Source organism: Poecilia reticulata, linkage group LG2 (assembly GCF_000633615.1).
Source record: "Poecilia reticulata strain Guanapo linkage group LG2, Guppy_female_1.0+MT, whole genome shotgun sequence".
Taxonomy (NCBI): Eukaryota; Metazoa; Chordata; class Actinopteri; order Cyprinodontiformes; family Poeciliidae; genus Poecilia; species Poecilia reticulata.
Window position 1 is genome coordinate 17,717,543 of NC_024332.1, and position 24,145 is coordinate 17,741,687.

General features: G+C 39.5%; 1 protein-coding gene across 4 annotated transcripts in view; it reads left to right on the forward strand.

Annotated features, from left to right (window-relative positions):
- Positions 1 to 24,145, forward strand: part of il1rapl1a (interleukin 1 receptor accessory protein-like 1a) — a 176,252-nt gene that overhangs the window by 140,419 nt on the left and 11,688 nt on the right. For 2 of the 4 annotated variants that reach the window (XM_008434092.2, XM_008434110.2), the window contains exons 6-8: positions 13,513 to 13,645; positions 20,284 to 20,429; positions 23,923 to 24,069. In XM_008434092.2, the coding sequence (XP_008432314.1) occupies positions 13,513 to 13,645; positions 20,284 to 20,429; positions 23,923 to 24,069 (426 nt within the window). The remainder of the gene's footprint in view (positions 1 to 13,512; positions 13,646 to 20,283; positions 20,430 to 23,922; positions 24,070 to 24,145) is intronic. The other 2 variants (XM_008434101.2, XM_008434119.2) reach the window with 1 other exon arrangement.

Sequence of the window (24,145 nt, forward strand, 5' to 3'; positions counted from 1 at the left end):
GACCAAAAACAAGAGGAAACAACAGATTTTCGAACCACCATAATTAATAAAAGCCAATAGTTATTCTGAGTGTACTTTAATCTCAGCCTAAATCCAGATGTTCTCTGAATTCTTCAGAGGTTTGTTCAAGAAAATCAGTGAACAAAGACCGAGAAATATGCTGTATTCATAATAAACTTAAATCAGTGTGAGGTTTGAATGTCTAATAGAGCCCTGATTAATTAATAATAGCAATACTGTGCTATATGAATGCTCTCCTTTCAATAGCTTGAGCTACTTTGCAACAAAGTAGCTCAAGCTACTTGAGCTAAATAAAACAATTATTATGGGATCAATTCGTGACTCAATGTACATTTGCAAGGCGCTGTATTTAGCCACGAATGATTGCTGAGAAAGAGATGAGGTTTCTGGTTCTCGAAGCTACATTTATCCCTCAGAAAGAAAACAAAAAAGAAAAGCAGATGAAGTTCGCCATCACATCATCATAACGCCTCCACAGTACATCCTGTGGCACAATAGGCCTCTGTCTTCTATGGCCTAAGGCAGAGCACCTATTATGTCATCAAAAGGAAACGATTAGCACACTAAAAAGGGGTGATGAAAGCAAGGGCACCAACTACCTGTTCACAAAGGCCATCATTTTTACCGGTAATTAAAGGCTTACGTTTCCCTGTCTGATCATCAGCTGCCGCAGAATGAAATGAGGGAAAAGAAACAACAGAGGAAAAACACACAAAAAAGAGAACGCATAGGATTCTCCTCTGTTAAAAGCTCTCTAGTTTGTAGTGGTAATTAAAACCTTACCTCTTAATGGGGGGCATTATTAGAATAGTAGAAAGAGTGGTCCACAACTCCCTTTATGCTCTCTTTGCCCCTTTTTCTCTTCTTCCATTCTGGCCCATGATACCGAAAATCCTCAAATACTCTCTCTTTTTTTGCAGTTGCCGTTGTACCCTTCCTTCTGGCTCTCACTCCTGACCTGCACTTTTCCGCAATGCAGAATGAAATTCATTAGTCCCGTCTGTCGACATTGTTTCACACTAGCTCAGCTCTAAGTTTGGGAACAAAAGAGTATCAGGGACAAGACCTGTATGCGGATCCTTTTCTTATTTAAAAAAAAATACAATAACTACGATGTACATTCGGACAAGATTTTCTGCCTTTTGTTTTTTTTTACATATAGCTAGCTTCAATTTATGTTTTATGAACGTTGTTTTAATCTATTACTGTAATAGGTTTTTTTTTGTTTTGTTTTTTTACACTTTCTGCCTTGACAGAGCCTGCAGAGCTGCTGCTAGCCAGTTCAGTAGATGTAGTCATGGTAACCTGCAGGCAGCTAAAGTAAAAAAAAGGCAGACATGGACTTTTCTGAGCCTAGTGCCCCCCTTTCTTATACGACCACAAAACACCAAACACACCTGCACGGTTTACGGCTCTCTGGAGATTCCTCCTCCTGCACTGAGGGATGAGCTTGGACAGGAAGCGTGATTCAATATATTTAGCGATGGGATTGGGAATGAGAATTTCAAGGAATCTCGTGTTGTAGATGCCAACTAGCTGTCATTCATCTCCCCTTTTTCTTTTTTTTTTTTGTATTGCTCCATTTTCATCTTTTCCTGCCTCCTCAGTGATCATCTCTTTCTTGCTCTTGGCCAGTGCACATGTGTATTTTTACATGCTTCATGTAGAGGAGTACACAAAAACGCAGCAACTTGCACCGTTGGGACTCTCGTCTCTGGCCCTTTTTTTGTTTTGATGTATCTTATACCCTAAAAAAACCCAAATGGGTTTACTTCCATTTGTGGTTTAAAATATATCCTCAGTCTTCTCTCCGTTGCTACAGATGTCTGCTTGCTTCATGTCTTGTTCGCACTCTGAGCCTAACTGTGTGCAGAAAAAGGATTACACAGAAACATGCACTTTTTCATGCTTGTTTCACACCTTGTGGGGGAAGCATCATGACTGACAGGACTTGTATCTGATTCTCCTGCAGCGTTATCCACAGGAAATATTCACAAACACTCTCCTTCTCTTCTCTCTCTCACAGTCTTATMTATAGATGCAGGAGTTAGTGCTTCCTGCATGGCCGTTTTAACAAAAGACTAAAATACCAAAACTAATGGCGAAGTCTTCTCAGACACGAAAGTTGTGGATTTCTTTTTTTAAGTAAAACTTTCACAGTTTGTACAATTTGGCATCCTGTGTGAAGAAGAGTAGAAGATTGTAATTATCTAGATTATAAGAGAGTTAGTAGAGTAACTGTAGCACACATATATATTCATGCACAAATTGTACATTTTTCTTTTCTAAATTAACCTACTCAGCTGCACATAACTTTTAATCAGAGTGTGCTCAGCGCAGTATTAGTTTTCTTATTGTAAAATCATCCTTACTTCACAGTCTTTTATTCTTATTTTTCTATAATTGCTACCTTGATGTGAATATGCACTTACCTTAACTTGCTGCTATAACTCCTGAATTTCTCCACTCTTATTCTTTTTTAAACCATTATTATTGCAGTGCAGTTATCCCACTTGTGTCACTTTTCTCCCTTTGTGTTCTCTGGATTGCATTGTATTGGCAGCACCATATTTCATTCCATACTGTATCACCAACGCCAGAACAAAATATTTTCTAAATGATGCACACGAAAACACAATTTATAGTTTACCAAGAATCTCCAATGGCAGGCAATAATTATGTACTTTGCACAGCTTAAGATAAAAATGACAGTGAAAATTTCACCAAGCAAAACTCAAGTGATCTGACTTATGCTCAGGGTTTGTATGATTTCACTCTCTTGTAAGTACTTGCTAAAACCATCTTTAACTGCTCATTTAAGTTTGATCTTTAATTATAATTGACGGGTCGATGCTAGAGGTAAATCCATCCTTCGCCACATAAATCACCCACTGCTTACACTTCCATTGGTTCATCACTCTCATTTGTAGCACATGTTGGTCGCTGTTCCCTCAGTAGGTTTGCATGTCTGTTTTCAAGATGCTGACTTTGAGATTTCTGTTCTACTGACGAGCTTAGTTTCTCACAACGAGCACCAAGCTAAAACAAGCAAAGGAAGAAGGCTTTTTTTTTCTTTTGCCTTTTTACAACAGAAAGTGACTTCACCGTATGGTTTATGACAACCCAGTAACAGGGTACATTCCATCTGTCTGGGGATTGTCCTCACCAGGACATTGACCGAGCCAAGGGCTTGTTGTTTTGTCATCTGCCTTGACACTCAACTTTGAAAAAACGAGTGCAACCTTGTCAGAGAGGTGCTAAAATGGACTGTTGTTGCACAGCATGAGTCCCTTTTCTTTTACTTGGCCAGTCACAATAGAGCCCACTCTCTCTCGCTCTATCTCTCTCTCTCTCTCTCTCTCTCTCTCTCTCAAGGGCTCAGTGTATTTTTTGGGGGGCTCTTGAGTCGAGCCCGTCGACCGGACAAAACACAGTGTGATTCGGTGTGACTCAGTCTTGGCTCAGTGAGTTCATGTTTGGAAGGAAAATTTCATGAATTGATTATTTTAAAGATGAAGGCCATCATTGGCTCAATCATCTAACAGCGCCGTTCAGCAGGAACCATTACAAACTTGCTCTTACCAGCTTCACATGTTATTTCACCTTCATTTAAAACTTTCAATAACCATGTTCTTCAAATGATCCATCTGTCTGTGAGTGAAACCTGCCCTGTTGCAGAACAAAGTCCCTTAAACCGAAGGCGTGTTTTTTGGAAGGTATCGTCCACAGATGCCTACCTCACGGGGTGGGGGAGATTTGTGCGATAGCATGGGGGTAAGAGAGAATTGGATGATGGCTTAGTCCAAGCTTCCAGTCAATCACCTGGAGTTGCTGGCACTATCCTAGCTCTAGATTATATTTGCCAGCATGATCTTGTCAGAATTGACCAAACAGAGGTAGTATTCAACAATAGGTGAAGACTATCCTGCCTCCCATAGCCGGCTACTTTCCATGCTACCTGAAGAGAGTTGCTCTGCTGTGGGCAAAATTTAAGTCCTTCTTTTGGTGTTTTACCAACAATTTAAGTTCTTTCTCCAGAGCATTAAATCAACAACAATTTAAACAGAAGTGTTTGGATCAAGAGATCTGCTTATTTGAGGGACATTGAGTGTTTGAGTTTTTGGATTCAGCTCAGTGCTAGTCGGCAGTAGAACTCGTCCTGTTTTGATGTTTGCCTTAAAGTCGGTTGTGTAGACTGAAACCCTTTAATAAACTGGATGATCATAGGATGTGAGCTCCGGTGACTGCTTGTCTTCTACAAAATGAAATGAGTTGGTGTTTATGAAATTTCCTGCAAACAAAGCTGCTGTACTTTCACTTATGCAAAGCAGATTGCTGAGGCTCCATATATCCACTGTGCTCTCCGTCTTCTTCATATGACTCTAAATTTACTTTTCTCTTGAAGCATATATTTACCTCAGGTTGTTCCGTCAGACCACAGCTCTGCGCTCACCAGTCACTTTATTGGGAACGCTCGTTCAATGGCTCCGTAACTCAACCAGCGAATCGGCCAATTGCGTTGCAGCAATTCGGTGCATATAAACGTTTCAAAGATGACTTGCTGAAATTAAAACTGCACATGTGAGTGCGAAGTAAAGTTGATTTCATATTTCAGCATAAATTAGTTGTTGCTGAGAACAGGAGACTGAGGTTATAATTTGTCCAGGCTGACCAAAAAAAGAAGAAAAAAACACTTGGAGGATAATAATTAGGAAAAGTTGTCTGGTGTACTCAGTCTTCCTTTCAGCTGTAAAATTAAGATGTCTGGGTCACATTTTGGGATAAAAAAAATGGTGGTGTAACGGCGTGGGCGATGCGTGGCATAATTTTGACCTTTTAGTACCTTTTATACCACAACCTAACCGAGTATTGTTACTGGCCGTGTCGCTCAGTTTACGACTGCTCTGTATTCATGGTCACAAATGTTATATTTTTGTTCCAACATCTGTTCCCTGATGATGAGGAACACAGAACTTGCTGGCCCACTGTTCATTATTCGACTTGATGAAGATCAGCTATCAAGCTCGGCGAGGACCGTTATGATTACGGGTCAGGCTGGCCCGCTCATACGCCATCACGTCATTTTCCAAAAGACAATATTAGAGACGTCCTCAATTTGCAGATACAAGGACATGATATCCCATGCTTTATGTAGTCTGACATTACTGCGATGAGAACAGAAGTTAAAAATGTATGTTTCCCTTCTAAAGGATGAAAGGTCCAGTCATATCCAGTAATAAAAGTAATGCTGATATATTCCTTACTTTAATATAGAGTTCAAATAAGAGCCAAAACACTTGTTACATTCCCTCTTTTAGATCTTATTCAGTCTACACACTGCAGGTCGGTACTGTAAACCTGGGAGGACATGCACAAATGGATACATGCTTATGATATCTCAACTGAGGTGAAAACTAAACATTATATATGAAATTACTATATTTGATATATGTAAAATGATCAGTGCATGTGCTGGTTTTCCTACTGAATGTCTGACGTTACAAGGAAGTTAGAATCGTCACAAGTATTTTTATTAGTTTTTGTATTATCAAAAAAAATTGATCTGTTCAGTTTACAGATCAAACTGAACAGTAAGAAGTAAGAAGATTATACCGGGTCATATTAAACACACGCTCCTTCAAATTATGCATCTGGATTTATGTACACTGACTAAACAAGCCCATATGGTTAATATGACACGCCACTTTGTTTACAATAGCTCTCTTATTCAAAAACAGAAATGCAGCTACGGTCACTGTCAAAACAATTTGAAAGTATCGACACTTCATAGGTTCATTAGAGTGATTTTATGTCAACTTTAACAGTACATATTTATCCAAGAGTCGTTTAAAATCAGTTTGAATCTTCGGGTCTCTAAACTGGAAAACACTGGATTCTCTGGCGTCTTATAAAAACAAGTTTAAACTGCAGGAATGTGGCGATGCAAAATTCTTGTGGGATTCTTGATACCTATAAACTAGAAAATATGCATGTCTGGGTCTATATAAAGACAAAATAAACATGAGCAATAACTTTGTACAAAATACACAAAGTTTGATTTGGCTTTTTGGTTATAAATTTGCCTGATGAACCTGTTATGCTCTCAATGGACCTCAAGTAGCAGAACTGTTAACCAGTTTTCTCACCGTATTGCCATCTAGGGCTGTGTAATAATATTGATTTTGCGATATATATCGATATTTTCTTTCCTAGAAAAAAATCGATATTCATCCGCAAGTATCGTAACATCCAACTGTCATCTTGCTCACTCACTGCTTGCTTCGCCGGGAGAGTGATTAGGTCATCAGGCTTAGAGTGATTCCTTCTGATGTTAAGTGTCAATGTTAAAAAGGTATCAAACTATTCAGAGCAGGGTACTTGGTGCACTTTATTTACTTTACAAATGCATGTAAGCTACAGTTTGTACTGTTTCAACTAAAATAAACATGTTTTCTCACCACTTCTTTGATTCATTTTGTCCAGCTGTCGACTTTAAGTCTGTTTTCATGTCCAACCAGAGCCAGGTATTGTGTAGTCGGTGCTTTTAATCAGTTTTCAGTTAAATTAATTAAATCCAACTCTATAACAGTCACCAAAATCACTCTGTCCCTCTAAAATCTTTCAGAAAATCGCAAAAGTGTATTGAATTGTATCATTTGCTGAATATCGCAATATATATTGTATCGTGAGCAGAATAACGTATTGTGAGATTATTGTATCACTACAGCCCTATTGCCATCTGGGTTTTTGTATTTAAAAAGTGAGCAAGCCTGAAGAAATTGGATGAATTTTGTGCTACATCAAACCCTGTCACTACTTTGAGATATGTGTGTTGCTTTTGATACACTCCTGTCCTGAATAATGCATGTACATTGGGATGAACAGTGTGGAATTCAGTGTTTTCTATGCTAGGACAAGCTGCGTTACTTTTGCCTACATGTCTTATACTTTTTGCAGGATAACACAGTTCTGGACCCTAGTGACAGAGTCCAACTCTAGATGTACAAGGATTTATAAAAAAAAATATGTCCTCAGTGCTGAAACGTCTACAAATAAGAACATGTCGATGGCAGCTACAGAACAACACACAATCCAACTCTTCTCCAAGCACTGAAGTCTAAGTGTCTGGAAATCTATTTAGTGTTTTTGAAAAAATGATAAAACCAAAAAAAAAGAAGAAATGACAGTATGTGAGCATGGGACTCTTCTACATTCATGTTTGTCTATCCACTGTTTATTGATTTATTTTATTTTTTTTTAACTTTCTGCCAGTCTGTTCATTCATCTGCTTCTCTGTCGGTGTTCTCTCTGTCAATCTCACTGTGTGTTGTGTGCATCTGTGCCGAGTTTGGACAGCATCTGCAGAGCCTTTTTTTCTATGTAAGGTTTGTTTTTCTCCACTTTGGCTCAAAGTATTCCTCTGTGTGGATGTGAGCGCCAGCTCTGTGAGGTCTAATTATCCCAAAAATACAGGGAAATCAGCAGAACATGCAGCAAGAGTCCATGCATATCAAACTGATGATCATTTTAAAGTGCCTCTAAACCTGATCGGGATGCCTGCTCCCCTAATTACTGCAGCAGAATGTATCAGTTTATTTTCCAGCGAGGGAAGACCTGTCCCCACATTAGAGGTCACTTGTTTTCTACCAGCATTCATTGCTTTGTGGATCATCCGATGAAAGGGTCTTTATGGTTATTTAAAACGCATAATGCGGCTCTCTGTTTAGATTCTTATTTGGCATGAATGCCCAAATTGTCTGTGTTTGCCGTGAATTCGTTTACATCATTCATTCAGGCCTTTTTTCTTTTTTTAAATCCGTTCAGACATACGCTTCTGCCAAATAAAATGTGGCACGATTTAATGGATTTTACACTAAAGCAACTGCCAGTAGAAAATAGGTTTTGTCACCTGAAAGAATTTTATGTGACAGTTTATCAGTAAAATAGTTTGTAATTTAATTTTTTTTTAAAAAGGAGGGAAAAAAAACAACAGTACCATCTTTTCTTGTCAACTCAAAAATTAACTAACTTTTTTTTGTATTTGTTTCAGTGAAAGGTTATGTGATGGATTATTTGTTGGCAAGCTGAGGTGACTTCCTGAAAGCGCTGCCAGTTGCTTAGTAACGTTACATTTCATCTTGTCAGTTAACAAGCTTTTCTATCCAAAGAAACTATTTTGTGATAAACAACCTTCAAGCTTCATTGCAATAAGACACCTGCAGATGCATCGGGTGCGAGAGCGTTTTGAAATACCTGCAAACATGGAGCAGGTGGGGATGTGTACAGGTAACATGAGTGAGGCTCGTTAGTCGTCCGTGCAATGATTGTGTGACTGGAAAAAGTTACAGTTCTGAAACTTATTAATATTGTTCACTTTGTTAGGAAGTGAGTAAGTGGACGTCTTTAAGCTTTTCTCAAAGCTAACTCTGTTTTACATATGGTAAAATCAGATCCTGGCATGCTTTTACCGCACTTGTGGGACTCATAATGTTATGCTGCAAAATGCTTTTAACATTATCATTTTTGAAAGAATGAGGTGCAAATATAAAAATGTAATTTTTTAGCATGAAAGCACTTTTTTTTACTCGGGCTTTAGTTATAACTTGAATAGTTTCATGCTGCAAAGGTATTCATAGCTTCTTTTTTTTTTTCTTTTTTTTTGCAGATTGTCAAGGTGCAAACACAAACTGTAATGTGTTTAGCAGGATTTTATACAAGAGGCTATTGCAAAGTAGCAAATAATTGTATAGAAAACCATTTCATTGCAGCTTAGATTCGTCGATCTTCCCATCAACTTTGACGAGTTTTCCTGTCCCTCTTGTAGGAACGGCTCCTTACAGCATGTAGGCGATGGAAATGTTGTTTTCAGGGCGTCTCACCTTTGATCTTTAGTGTTTAGTAAATCTGATCATCTGATCCTAGCAGCCTCTCCTCATGTTTGCTGCATCCACCATGTTCCTTTTGGCAAACTGATGTCTGATGGCTTCTTTTCAGCAAAGTCTTTCTTTTTTTGCCCCAAGTCCAAATTGGATTTGACATCACCGCTTATGTGATGGGCAAAAACACAACACAAAGATACTCACCTAAAAAAATAAATAAAATAAAACCAACTCTTGAAAACTCATAATCATGCTGGGGTGCTATATTAGTCAGCTGCTGACAAATTTAAATTCTTCACAATGTTTTCCTGCCAAGTATTTTTCTGAGCATCAGTGAGGGAAACGGCTAGAAGATGTCGACTGTGAGCCTAAAATAAAGACAAGAATGAAAAAAAAATGAAGATTACTGTGAAAAGTTTGACTCAAGCATGCTCACAGAAGCATCCAGATGAACACAATCATAACATAAATATTTTATTTTTTTTATTTTTTATTCTTACACCACAAGAAATTTTTTCATGTGAAACTTAGACTAAAATTCATGACCAGTACTATAGGCCCTTTCCAGATTGTTATGTAGAAACAAATGTAGACATTTCTAACTTGTCTGTTTTACTTCTTTTTTTTTTTTTTGTGCAAAGTCGAGCGTACTTTCTGAAACTTTATGGGTCTGAAAATCAATAGTCTCAGGAAGCCATTAAAATTCAGAATCACTCGAAGCAAACGCAGACTCCGTTCTTCTGAGTTACTATAGGTTACAATCTGCTCTGAGGCTATAAATAGATCATGATAATAAAGACACCGCTGCAGGGCTTTGACAGTGTGACACAATAGAGATTTTTTTACTCCTCATTTTTAGCTTGAATTATTCTCTTCAGTCTCGTAGTATGGACTAACAATCATGCCATCAACTTCAACTGGTTTCCACTCGCAGTGATTTGTTTTCCTGTCTTCACTATGGTTAGGCATGAAAGTTTGTATTCTCTCCACACCGTTCTTAAACTACAACTAAGCACTTTTTTTGTCAATTAGCTTGAAGAAAAACGTGTTGGCATTTGCTCTGAAATGCTGTAAAAAAAAAATCTAATAAAATGCTTCATGCAAAGAACAAGGCATTCGTGTTGGGCTGTATAATTGGAATAACAGGAAATGAATCAGTAGGAGAGTATGAGAAAGCACACCCACCTTCTCGAAGAGAGAGCGTCCGGCAGTAATTGTGTTTTTCGTGAGAGGTAATGATGATCACCATCCACTGGTATTAACACAGGTTGACATGAGGGTATTTTAGAAAGTGATGTGTATGGATTAGAATAAGGCAGCAGGAGGGTTTCTGCTGCTTCCTGTGATTCCCAGGCAGCTCAGTGGAGACTTCCTCTGCAGGCAGCAGCTGCTGGCAGTGTGACATTCTTAATTTGCGATAAACCAAACAGATTTATTATCAAAGAGGATGCACAGTGTTTTGTTTTGTTTTTGTTTTTTTAGACCCGACTCGTGCATCAGACATTTTATGCAGTTTAATTGTCCGGTTAAGTAATTCGGCAGCTGTGCTCATGTGCAGGGAGCCTCTACTCTGTAGGTACTGCATGTAGCCTTTGTAGAGCCTGGCTGTGCACAAATACCAAGCTGAGAGTGGCTGTTGAACTTTGGAAATGTCAGTCCTTGCTCCTCGCAGAGAGTACTATCTCTTCGGTCCTGAGTGTCCTCCGTGCACATCTTAAAACTTTCCCCGCTCTGCCGGTGACCTCCTGAAGTCGTTTGAAGCTACCTCCCGGTCGCAGACAGGAAAAGCTCAGAGGATACGGGGCCTTGGTTCAAACATGAACACTCTTATTTATTTATTTTTTTTAACTAACCTCTGTGGTGTTGCTCTGAAGGCGTTTGACCCAGCGATACAGCCACGGCGTACACTGTGAGGGGGAAAAGATGCTGCTGTCAGCACTGTGCCGACCCTTTTTGTAATGTAATGCCATGGAACAGTCTTGTAATGAAGAAATTAAACATTTAGTCCTCACTGCAGTGTAAATAATTCGAATTAAACACAGGTATACGCTCTGATGTGTTATTTACTTGAATCTCGGCCGGGGTCTCTGCGGTTCTGGTTGTTTAATTTACGACGACTCGGAACAACAAAATGAATAAAAATCATATCCTATGCAGCAAAGGGTAACATGACGTGCACATGTTCAGTCACTGTGCGTGTCGTGTTTTTTTTGTTTTTTTTATGAATCTCGGTAGTCGAGAAATGATCATAACTCAAAGAGCAGGGCAGGCACACGGTGCTTGTGGTGGCTGGTCTTTGTTTCTGCCTTTGTTTGGAGGTTACAGCAGCGGGCCCTGAGGTTTCAGTGAACACACGACTCTGCATTCAGCCTGATTATCTGCACTGACTAATGAAAAGGAATATATGACCTGAAGAACACATTTATTGATTATTCATCAGGCGTGTTTACATAACAATTTTTATTGTTACACAAGACTGTGTATAAACTGATATGTTGTCTACAGATGTTGGTATACGATTCTTCCTATTTTATTAAATTTTTTTCTGGCAAACGTACAACTGGACTTGATCATGAATCAGCAGCCCTATTAACGGCACAGTGAAAATGCCTATGCATTTATATATGCACATTTGCAAACTAAGCTGTGACTGTTTCCTTAAGTTTTGTAATGTTTGAGTTATTTTTCTCTCTCCTCTTTGTTCCACTTTGTGTTGCTATTGATCTTCAAATAAAACACAAAAGCAAATAATTATTAAGTCTTCACGCTAGATTGTTTTATGTGACTGATTCTAAGTCATACAGCAAATAAAGTAAAACGAATCTGTCTATTCAGTGCCTTGCAAAATGATTGTTTCCCCAAGTCTTCACGTTCTTCACATTTAGTCACATTTAAAGTATTTGTACTGGGATTGAACTCAAAGTAGCGCATGATTGCAAAAACGGAAGAATATAGTGCATGAAAGTGAATATGACAAGTCTGCTTCTAAACTTACAGAAAGAGAGAAAAAAAATGGAAGACAGAGAAATCAAACTTACAAATGTACGTTTCAGAAAAGCACAATACAAGATTCATTTTGTGGCGATTGCAGCACAGCATGGAGTGTATCTGTAAAAACCTGAATCCAAACACCTGTGATAAGTGTGAGCAAGCTTATTTATACAAAGGTAGGCATCGTTTAAAAGAAATAAGTTAATTTGGGGAGGTGTGGATCCTTGGCCTTGGTATGGTTGAGGTGAACTCTGGTGAGGTTTCAATGCACGTATGAAGACGGGAGAGACCGCTCCAAACGCAGGACTGCAGCGTCTAAAACACAACTAAAACAAACACGCCAGTCTAGAGTTTAGCAGGAGAAACGGCTCGTGGTCTTTTGCCAAAAGCAAAACTGACGTTACTCCATTTATGTTTACATTTCGTGAAGAAGGAAGTTGCACTTAGCGTTCTTGGTACAGTACCAGGCGAGCAGGTAAACGGGCTTTACAAAAGATTTGGTTTATTTGACATGTTGCAGTGTAAAAGCGAACAGCAGCGTCTGAAAATGCAATAGTTGTGCTGGTTTTGTGTTGGTCTACCATATGAAATCTCATATGGTTTCATTTTTACAAGATTTACAAGGCACCGTATGTTTTCAAAAGCATTTCAAATTCCTCACTCTTTCCCAGAGGAGAGAGTACAGGAAACGTTACACTGAAAATGTTACAGAAGGCGATGCTCTGTTTACATGCAACATGTGCTGACTGCACCCCAGGTCCCTTTCATGGAATAAAAGGCGAACATGCGAATGCTCTGTTTCAACCGTGCATAGTTCAAGTGCATTAACAGTCGAGCATGAGCGGAGGCAAAAAAAAAAAAAAAAAAGTCCTGCTAATGCCAGCTCTGATCAGCTCACAGAGGTGCTTCATGTGAAATGTGGTTTTATAATTTATCACATTTTCTTCACCCTGGACTCATTATTTATTTTAACATCTCTCTTCTCCCCYGAATGACTTGACAATACCAGGAGTTTTCATGAAACTTTTTTAATTGGAGCTGAAGTGACAGTCCGCGTGAATACTTGCCCTCTCTCTTTTTAGCCGTTCATTCATAGAGCAAAGATCCCATCGACTCCCCAGAGACAATTACTCCCTCTTCCACAGATCAGCTCTCTGCAAACTGCAGTTGTTGACTCTTGACCTTCCCTCGCACCCAGCAGCAGCTCCAAATAAAATAATGTTATCGTCTGTCTTCTCTCAAATCCCTATTTTCTCGTATGACACCKGTCTCTAGGGGGAAAATTTGAGCGGCTCTTGAGTGCCCCCGTGTGGTCAATACTGTTTATTAGTTTTTTGTTTTGTTTTTTTACGTCAGAAAAATCAAAACATTTTGCAAAGACAGATTGTCTCCACCGAAAGTTGTGTGACATTTGTGCACCAATTTGTCTCCATGTGTAATAATTTTGTGAAGCATGCGTGGGTGTAAACAAGAAAAAAAACATGTCAAACCTCTTACTCTCAATGAGCATCTGTGTTAGTAGCACTGTCTTAGATTTTTTTTCAGGCTGCGCAACAAACACGTCACCTTTAACAAGACAGCAGGACTCTCAAAAGTGACAGCCTGTCTCCTCTTTCCGCAGGAAGCGCTTTGAACCTCACATGCAGAGCATTTTTTGGCTACAGCAGAGACGCCAGCCCGCTTATCTACTGGATGAAGGGCGAGAAGTTCATAGAGGACCTGGACGAAGAGAGGGTCCAGGAAAGTGACATCAAGTAAGGAACACAYAACTTTGCTCCGAGTCATTTCTCTCCCCCTCCCCCASCTCAGCAGTGATGAGGAATTAAAGGCAGATGTGGACAAAATTGCCACAAAGGATTAAATGACAATACCGGTAGTTTTCGCACGTTTTAGCCCATTAGCTCTAAATTGCGTAGACCAAAGTAAACCGACAAGAGATTTATTCCCCCTCCTTTAAAGCAGCTTCTGCTTTTAATTTGTTTCTCTATGCTATGAACCCTGTGCACAGACTTGAAACTCRTTGTGGATCATTATTCATTTGTTTTGACACTTTTTTTTCTTTTTTGGTTCTTTATCAACTGAAAAAGTGTCGTGAATGAGAAAGAAAAATTACTTTCTGTTTGATGTGACGACATGCTGCTTAGATCCTTACACGTTGAGGCCACATGCAGTGCAGTCCTGATGAAAATGTGTCAAACATCTTAAAATGTGGCGTAATTTCTCACAGAAAATCCCAACCTTAATTCCAGTGGGGAGTGAATTTTACCCTAAGAAATAACCAAACAGTTATTTCTTAACACTAGTGTTTTTTTTTTCTTTCAATAATTAAATTTTAATTAGAAAGTAGATGGAAATTTACCCATCATAGAGTTGACTAAGAAAAGTATGATGATGGTGAAACTTAAATAAAATGAGTTGCTACACAGCATTWAMACTTTTGGTCACATCTTGTTTATATCCTCATAATTATTGTGATTTGTCGCAGCTTTTCGCCATGCTGGTCATTTTACTACATCATCTGTTTCATAATCAGTTTTTTTTCCATTTGATTCATGTGRCACTCATCTGTCAGCAGTTCACTGTGTTTATCTGGTGAAACGGCCAACAGAAAAAGTGGCAAGTACATGAAAACCAATCAGGATAAGGAGCAGAGCCTGCTGTTGTCTCAGTTCTATCCAGGTAACAGAGAATATCTCTTCTTTCTGTCAGACTCTTCACTACCTCACCCGGTTAACCCTTCAGGAGTCCCGGAGGGGTCGGACTGACTCCACTTACGCTTCTACGAGTTTTATTTATTTATTATATTATTTTATTTATTTGTATTTTCAGGAACTGACAGGCTGACGGGAAACACCCATTGCATCATTGCAGTGWTATCCACCTTGCTTTTCCCCCGGGTCTACAGGAAGCTTAAGAAACTCTTAGGCTCAGAAAAGGTCACTTCTCGTAACATTTTGTCACATTAGGATCTCTCTAAGATTCTTTGTGAATAACTTTTATCCTACTGAGGTAAAATTCTGAAAAAAAAAATCTTAGAATTGCAGAAACTCGCCTAAAATGACGTCACTAAGAGATAATATTGGTCTTAGGATTCTTTGTGCATATGGGACCAAAGCTCAATGTCATGGAGTAAAAAAAGAAATAAATGAAATTTTGCAGAAAAAAAAAGTGCAAGAATTATGATCAAGAATAAAATGGTTGCAGTCAAGATTTTTTGTTGCACATTAGAAGCCAGGCAGGTTTATTGTTCAGAACATTTTGTCTCTTCAATTCCTCTATTTAAATAGTAGCTCTAGTATAACAAGATGGATAATAGATGGCTCATTAGTCAGGTTATCTGCTTGTGTAACCCTGCAGTCAGCTCAACAAAGATGCTTTGAGCAGTGTTTCTTTAATAAGATGAATGTTCTTTCTTAAGATTTTACTTCATCACTCTTCTACTTTCTTTTGCTTTTGCGACCAGAAGCATTTCAAGGCAGCCGAATCTTCCATTTTCATAAGTGACAGAATATTGTTGTCTCGTTTAAGCCAGCTGACTAGCATTGTGGRGGAGGGGCAATGGGGGAGGGGCAAAACTGCAGAGAAAATGCTTCACACTTTAAACTGCAGGAAATATATGGTGGGATATTTTGGCAGTTTTGAAACTATAATTTCTCTAAACCTTGGCATAATATAACACTGGMAAGCAGATCATCCCAAATTTTAAGTTTTGGTGTGTTTTTTTTCACCTGGAAAAAAAATCATTGTGCAGTTTGTAGTGAATTTGGTCCACAGCATATACGTTGATGAATGTTTTGTCATAAAGTCTCTCTCTGACAAGCAGAACAAGAACACATTTGCTACTCTCCACTAGCGGTATATCGCATCTTTAAAAATAATGCTGAGCTCCTCTTTATGAGCTTCACRCAGTTTGGTTTTATTTTAGTGCAGCCTCTAAACTTTCTTTCCTTTAACACAAGAGTAACTTCATGTCAATCCCTCCTCCTTAAAACATGTAAAGAAGTCTATAGTGTATCGTCCCGGTGCATATTTCCCATCAGGGCTGTTTGCAGAGGATGCAGCCCCTTCTGATTGTTAGCTACTACCTTTTTTTTTTTTTTTTCGCAACACACTTTCTCCTTCTCTGCACTACCTATTGCTGCAGATAGGCCTTAAGGACCTGAGGAGGAGGACAGCAGGGTAGGAGAGAACGCAGACTAAGAGCAGAAGAAGTAGATGGATGCAGGAAACATGTTCCAAGTCGCTGCRGAGCAACGTTAACGAAGACGCATCTGCAATGATGAGTTTTCTCTTGCGTTGATGCACGCATGCAGGAGAAACAAATTGCAGTTTAAGCAGAACCTTTTGCTTCTCTCTTCCTCTATTACTACCTGACAACAAGATCTCCCCCCCCTACACTCAAAGGCTGAGGGCTTCTCTGCTCAATAATTCATACCYGGACTTCATGCAGCAGATCAATAATATATTCAATCATCCGTTCTCTGTTGTTGAAGCTGATACCCTGGGCTTTCTYGGATCCTGCTTTGATTCTATTTCCATACACACGTAGCCAGAGATGAAGCCAGGAAAACCACAGGGGGTGAAGAAAAAAAAGATAGAAGATAAAGCTGAACTAATCTGTACACTGCATGAGGTTAAACTCTGTGCCCCTGATATGATAACGTGTTTCTTTCTAAAGGGTTAACATCTTGTCATCAGTCTGACACGTCGGGTTTTATTGCTGACTTGTCAGCAGTCAAACCTTGAGCTGCTTCGGGTTTCTGCAGGCGTTTATTTACCCAACTCGGGGCCTATTGATTTTGGAGACGGGAGTTCATTTCTGTGGTAACCTGAGCCCATAAATTCTCATTTGTGCCACGGGGACAAGGCTGCCTCCGTTATCGCGGCACGGTTGGCTGGACATTAGCATAGCATGCAGAGATTAATAAATTAACAAAACAAATCTGGCTCAGCATAATGAAGTAGGTGGTCGATAAATTATTGAGCACGTTGTGTTGGCGTTTCGCAGGTGAGCGCATRAAAGCAACGGGTGAAGTGGAAATTCGTCGCTAAGCGAGCGAGCACTGTGGTATTGTTTGTGATTCGAACAAAGGAAATTCAAGTTGACAAAATGTTTGTCATGTAATCGTCCTGTTGAGGCTACGGCATCAGTCAACCTGTTTTCATAAACTTTCCAGCCCTCAATTATGATTATAAGATATGAATCACAACATAAAGAAAATGAGCCTCTGGATGGATGGAAATAAATAGTTGTGAGAAAGGATAAACGTTGTTGTGAGTGGTGAAGTTTTTTAAAAAGACGGAAGCCAATTTCAAGGTTTCAGAAATGGCTGTGAAGCAAAGTCAAATGTATTTAGTCATTTTTTTAAATATGCTGCATTTTCAACACATCAAAGTAACATATAGGGCTGTTGTAAAAGAATATTTTAGTAATCGAGTACTCTATAGAATATTTTTACAAGTAATCAAGGAATAGGAATCAAACCTATTAGTTAGAACAAAAAGATCCAGAGGATGCTTCACTCAACCCAGAGCAAACTTAGAATCCAGAGAAACTCCTATCAGTTTATCTAGAGAAACCACCTTAGATCAATATTTAGCATTAAACTTGTAATACCTATCGAAACTCCTTTTTGATTACAAATCTAAAACAAACTTAGAATGGACCTCCTATTAGTTTATAAATTACAGCCTACTTATTCTTATTCTTGCTAAATATGGAGAACTCAATATTTAGTTCTATACTTTTACCTGTTTGTCTATTTTGGGTTTGTTGTTTTGTCTGTATTTCCTTCCAATTCATATTAAGCACTTATCACTAAAAATGTGCTATATAAATAAAATTACCCTAGCTTATCTTACCTCTAAAAAAAGACTAAATGACTTGGATTATGTATTTAAACTTGCATTTAAGTAACTATTACAATTCAGTTAATTCTGCAGCTTAGACTGATAGAAATGCTCTCTAACTCTTTTGTCGCATTAGGACAAGATCCCCAGACTCAACGGTAACGTCTGTGAAAAAGTGTCTGTGCTGCTAATGGTACTTGAACATCTGCTACAACAACAACCATTTAAAGTTATTCAAAAGCCACCACTGGAGTTCAAGCTCTCGCCACCTGCTGCTGTGGAGGAGGCAGCGGAAGGACCTTTCACTTCATGTAGCATTATGGATTTGCTGTTCCAAGAAGTCCTTGAAATATGAGAGAAAGAGTGTTTACCAAACTAAAAAAGGAGAATAAATCTGAATCTCAGCCTCTCTGGGAGAACTTATTGTTTTTTTAACTCATCTGCGTGTGACAGAATAAAATCTCTGATTTCATCAAATTCTTCTGAATATTTTTACAATCATTGCTTCAAAGTTTATTTCATCCTGCTTTGACTTTTTTGATACTTTGGTTGATGTTTTCTTGCAAGTTTCTGAAACTTTCTGACACCTTTTATCCAGTTAAGAGTGGTTTGACCAATACATTTGAGAGCAAATAAGTTATCCTACTTGCACCTGTTGCCTCCACCATCCTGTGCAGTAACAAAACTTGTTTTAGCTCCCCTCTGTATAAACAGAGTCCATCATCCCTATTTCCCACCTCAAGTCCCCACAAGATCTCCATTTGAGGCCCAGGTGGTCATTTTCTACCAGCTCCTAGAACAGAAAACTCCCTTTGCAGGCCCACGGTGTGATTATGTGAAATGAGAGGCTTCAAAGTGGGCATCACTCCCCGGAGAGAAACATGAATTATTCCTACGTCTTCATCTTAAGTCCACCCTTCTTCCCGCAGCACAACAACTTCAGGATCAGCAGCCCTGCCTTAAACTCTCTCCTCACCCGTGATACATTTTCAATTACAGTTGACAAAATCTCTCCAACAAGCCGTCCTTGTGTGCGGTTTATCGGCTCGAAGGCAAGAGAAGTGAGATTCTTGAGAGTCATTACCTCTCTCCCCTCCGTTCCTCCCAAATACACTCGAGCTGGCACGCAAACACTCTGCCCTCATCCCGCTCCTCCTTCTCATCATGGCGAATGATGCAGACGTACACACGCACACACACACACACAAACAGCGGAGTCGCGCTTTCTCATTTGTGCTTTGTTTCCTTTGTCGCATCATTTGTGCTGAGGGTGCTGTAAAAGTGGGCTAAGTAGTGTGTCTGAGGTATGAGCGAGCTTCGTCTCCCTTTTCTCTACTCCATCAGGCTCAAGCAGCCCAGCGGGGGAGCAGAGGGGGGTAGGATGGTGGGGCACTCATTTACTTTATGGAATATTACTTTCTCTCCTTCTTGCCGTTACCATGGCAGCCGCTATAAAAAGAATTTCTTCTCATCGCCATTATTTGATTCCACCCCCCCCACACACACACACAAGCTCAGGAAGATCCCTTATTGATTTTCATTGTTCACATATTTTTAGTGCAGAGGAAAGAAATTAACATTCCATGAAGTGCTAAACAAAACAGAAAGGGGGTCTTCCAGTGGATGCCTTCGTGCCACATAGCTTGAGACATTATGTAAAGCTTGAGATCCATGTAGCGGTCAGGACTGATCCATCCATCAGTGTCTGAAGTCACATGGGCAACAGGTGGAGGAGGGATGCTAAGGTGTCGCTCTCCCAAGCAACACTCACTAGCTATGGGATCCCGAGGCACTCCCAGACCGAAAGGGGCATACAGTCCCTTCAGCAGGTTCTACGTCTGCCCAGGAGCTTCACCTGTTGGGGTCCAACCCCAAAACCTCCTCGGCTGACTTGAGCCGAGGACCGGCCGCTCTGCTTCAATCTCGGCACTAGACGAACTCATTCTGGTTACTTGGCATTCTGCTTACCGCTCCAATGCAGGCTGAAAGTCATGCATGACTTGAAGATCCAGGCATAAATAAATCAGCCTCAAACCCTTGGGACATGAGCCTGAGGTTCCCAGACCAGACCGCCTTTTCAACTAATACATCTTGAGGTCCTGCCCATGAAAACCACAAACAACACAAGCCACATGCGGCAGATCTGGTCGAGTCTTAACACCTCAGGGAACAAGAGCAACTTCATGCTAAGATTGCAGACACTCCTTTTACTTTGGATTCATACAGCCAATATTATCAACACCTGGTGTCCCATACTCTTGCAGCAGTTCCTTCAAAAATATCTGAGGGGACACATTTGTGAGCTGCCTCCAGATGTATAAAACACATGCAAACTTACTTGACACCCTTCGGAAATGAACCCAAGGTTTCATAATCTGGAGGCCCCTCCGTTTTGCTTCCATGGTTACAGTAAACTTTGGACTAAACATCCAGGCTGAGCCATCAATCAAAACTACCTAAATAATCTTTTATCATCTGTTTTCAAAAGTGTGAAGCGAAGGACGTATTGTTGATCTCTGTTTGTGTATGTGTTTTTTTGCAGGCTCGTCAGGGAACATCTCGGAGAGCAGGAAGTGGCGATTTCCTTGACTATCGAGTCTTTGGAGGAGGAGGATTTAGGAAATTATTCCTGTCACGTGGAAAACAGTCACGGCCATATCAACGCCACCGTTCAGATCTTCAGGCGGGGTAAGAACTACTGGCTATTTCCCATTTCAAATTAAAAAACTAATATCTTTCTAATTTTTTCCCCCCAAACAATTCTGGTTCTTTTTGCTCTCAGTCTCACTGCACCAGATATTTTGCATCAGCTCTCTTTAAGCTGAATCATAAATAAAATAATCAAAGGCAGCTGCATCATTTCATCAAACATTTTCTCCTTTTTTTCCCCCCATCGGTCTGTGTATATTTACCCAAACTTCATGATTGCATTTGGTACAGTCTTATCTTCTGTGTTTGCACCAACAGCTTTGTAGCTATTTTGGCTCTCTTGCATGACTTGTCTGAAGCTGTTTTCATGCTCTAGCTGTCACCCCACAAGAGAGGTAATTTGATGGCTGTTTAAACAGCAAATTGGTCTGCAGCTTTTCCCAACAGGCCAATACATCCAGCATACAATTACATTTTAAGTCTTTATACGTCTGTTTCCCCGCTTTAATCTCTTTCTCTGTGATCATCCTTTGTAGACGGCCCAGTTTCGTTTGAGTGGTCTTTGCGGACCGCAGACGGCTCCGTTTAACTCTCTTTGCGAAAGGAGAGGGATGCAAAGTCGAGCTTTCTCCATCTCTCTCATCCAGATCTTGATGTTTATTTCATGTTTTTTTGTTGTTTTTTTTCTCGAAGTGCATATCACTTACAAGCCCTGCAGCAGGTCTAACGACACGGCGGGCTGCCTTTCCGTGTATCTAAAAAGGATTTGACAGCGAGTGTCGGTCAGTGGGACTTTAACAACTCCAGGAGAAAAGATAATTGGTGGTAATCAGCCAGATGCTTTACAATTATGGGAAAAGACAATGGAATGTACATTTGAACACATTTCCAACAACAATATTTTTGCTTTTCAAATGTAAAGTTCCAAGAAATATGGAAAATATCTTCACATAGAAATAGCTAAATATACTTTCACTAGGATTTACTTTTTAACCACATGAGTGTATAGGGCTGTTGAACACAATGGGGCACCTATTGCACCCATGGTAAAGATGGGTAAGAAGCTTTTCACAGTATTGTGCAAATGTTTGGCAAATCTAATCTTTAATTTTAACAAAGTTTTTCCTATTTCTTTGAAATACTTGTTTTGCTTTTTTTTTTTTTTTTTTTTTTTTTTACAAAATTGCTGGTTCTCCACTTATTAAATCACCTTTAATAAATATTTTTATTTATACTAAAAAAAATGTTCAACTGGGGGAATATGGCACAAAATGGAAAGCACAAGAGAACATGCCTTTAAAAAAAGCCAATATTCATCTCCAAAAGTCAGCTCAAAGAAAACTATTTGTGTACTATCTATTTTACATACAGAGCAATAGTTTTTAAAAGGTACATAAACTCTTGTACAGCCTGTTTCCACAAACACCTGGTCAAACTGTGAGTCTGCTGAACTCGCCAAAGGAACTACTTCTCAGTCCAAAACTCCTACAAATGGATGTTAACAATAAAATAAAACGTTGTTGTGATGATGTGCTGAAAGCAGCGAGTTGGGAAGAGTAAGAGCTTCTTAAAGAGACAGAGGCCAATTTCAAAGAATCAAATTGCAAAGTTAAATTTCTTTTTTAAGTCGTGTTTATACATGCAACATTTTTATAACAACTTAAGGTAGCATACTTACTTGAGTGTTTTATAAAATGGCTCTACGTGCCTAGAAAATACATAACACTGCAGCTTTAAAGCAACTCTGTGACAAATAATGAGAATATCCACATTTATTTTGACACCACAGAAAGTGAGTAAAATGGTGAGCTTGCTGTTGGAGAACTTCCCTAAAATGGTGCCTTATTAGAGTCACCAAGTCTCCATTACAATTGGATGTTTTCTACATGCCAACTTGTCGTTTGGGTGTTAAACTAGAAAAAACAATTCTCCGTCCAACATGACGAACATTTGGGTTTTGATAAAACTATTTGGACTTTAAGTGGAACTCTACGCTTCGGTCAGTAAACACTTCAAGAGGGTCTGGCATGAAACAGACAATGAATCATTGACAAACGACCCCACACCTTACGCCGTTGAGGTTGGTAAAGATAAATATCTGACACTTTTTTTGTTATCCAAACTCCTTGCAACTTGACCTTGGTGAAAGTGTTAAAATAAAAGGAATTTTTCATACAAAAATCTGTAAATCTCTTAGTAAACTGAAGATATAGCAAATAAATAGCAGATTGATGATCCAAAACATATGCCCAAAGCAACATGGAAAAGGTTTATCACATACAAAATCAACCGTCTGTTATTTTTGTGTCAGTCCCACAAATGCATCCTGCAGAGCACCTGTGGGCTGAACATGTTATCAACAGCAGCGGTTTAATAAATCTGGCAGGAGACATTTTGTGTAAACCATTTGCTCATTCCCTTGCTGCAGAAATGAAGGAAACATAAAGGTGTGTTTTATTTCCAATGTATCAGTGACATTTTGCTACAGCAATATTGGATGAATTTATTTTAAGAGTTGCAAGGGGTGACAATAAGTGATTGATGCATAAAATGAATTGGTAAGACCTCGCTTATCTCATTTGTTTTTACTCGTTTTAAGACTGACAGAATTGGAAAACATGATGTATCTCAAATTAAAACATAAAATAATACATTTATTTAAATTCTTGAAATAATATCGTTTAGATAAACTTTGGATTTAGATCATTTTAAACAAGACGCGAACGCCTAACTGAGGGCAGACGAGATTTAACGTAAAATTACTTTGCAATGTTTCTATTGCAGCACGAGAAGATGTGCGTCTTTGCTCTGTCTGATAAAATAGAGAGAGCATTGCAGCTGGCATGGCAGCCACGCATTGTTAAAGCCCACAGTGTGACAGAGATAAAAGGTGAACGTGTTCTAGCTGAGCCAACCAGGTAAATGCTGCTTTAATACACATCGTAACTCATCCCCCAAGCCAGGTCTCAGGGGAGACATGGAGGCGATAATAGAGAAGAGAAATGAACTGAAAAGGGAAGGAAAAACGGCAGCGAACGCAGATGGAGAGGCGACTGACGGCAAGATGAGTAATCTGAAACCCGTTGTTTTGAAAATGCCGCCATCCATGTCCGGGATTGTTACACTACGGATGACGGCGAGAGTGCAGAGCTGTGTCATTGCTGCGCCATGAAAAAGAAATGAAGCCCATTTCTCATTAGATTTTCTTTTTTTTTTTCTGCAATGTGCTCTCTCATTTTTCTCAAACTCGTTATGAGCCCTGTGTCTTTGAAGATTGATTCTGCTTTGTTCTGAGTTGAGCTCCGAAACTTCTGCGGATTGTCCGGCTTTTTGGGCAAATGTAAATGTGCCCTCTAACCGAATCGAATCCCCCGACTTCAACAGCTCAATACCGAACAAAAAGGGAGACGGGCCCCGGCTCCGATTTGGTGCAGAGACAATACGCTAACATGCAAAACTGTGAAAGGAGCTGAAGCGGCGACTGTGTCAGCAGTTTTTCCTCATATTTTCGGTCTGTGTTTCTTGTCCTCAGCAGAGCTCATGTACACAGTGGAGCTGGCAGGAGGGCTGGGAGCGATTCTGCTGCTTCTCATCTTCCTCATCTCCCTGCACAAATGCTACAAGATTGAGCTGATGCTTTTCTATAGGAGGCACTTCGGCAGCGAGGATGTGGATGGAGGTAAGGACAACCCAGCTCATCTGAAAAAACAAAACATCAGCTTTCTACCATCAAGATGTCCCTATATATATATATA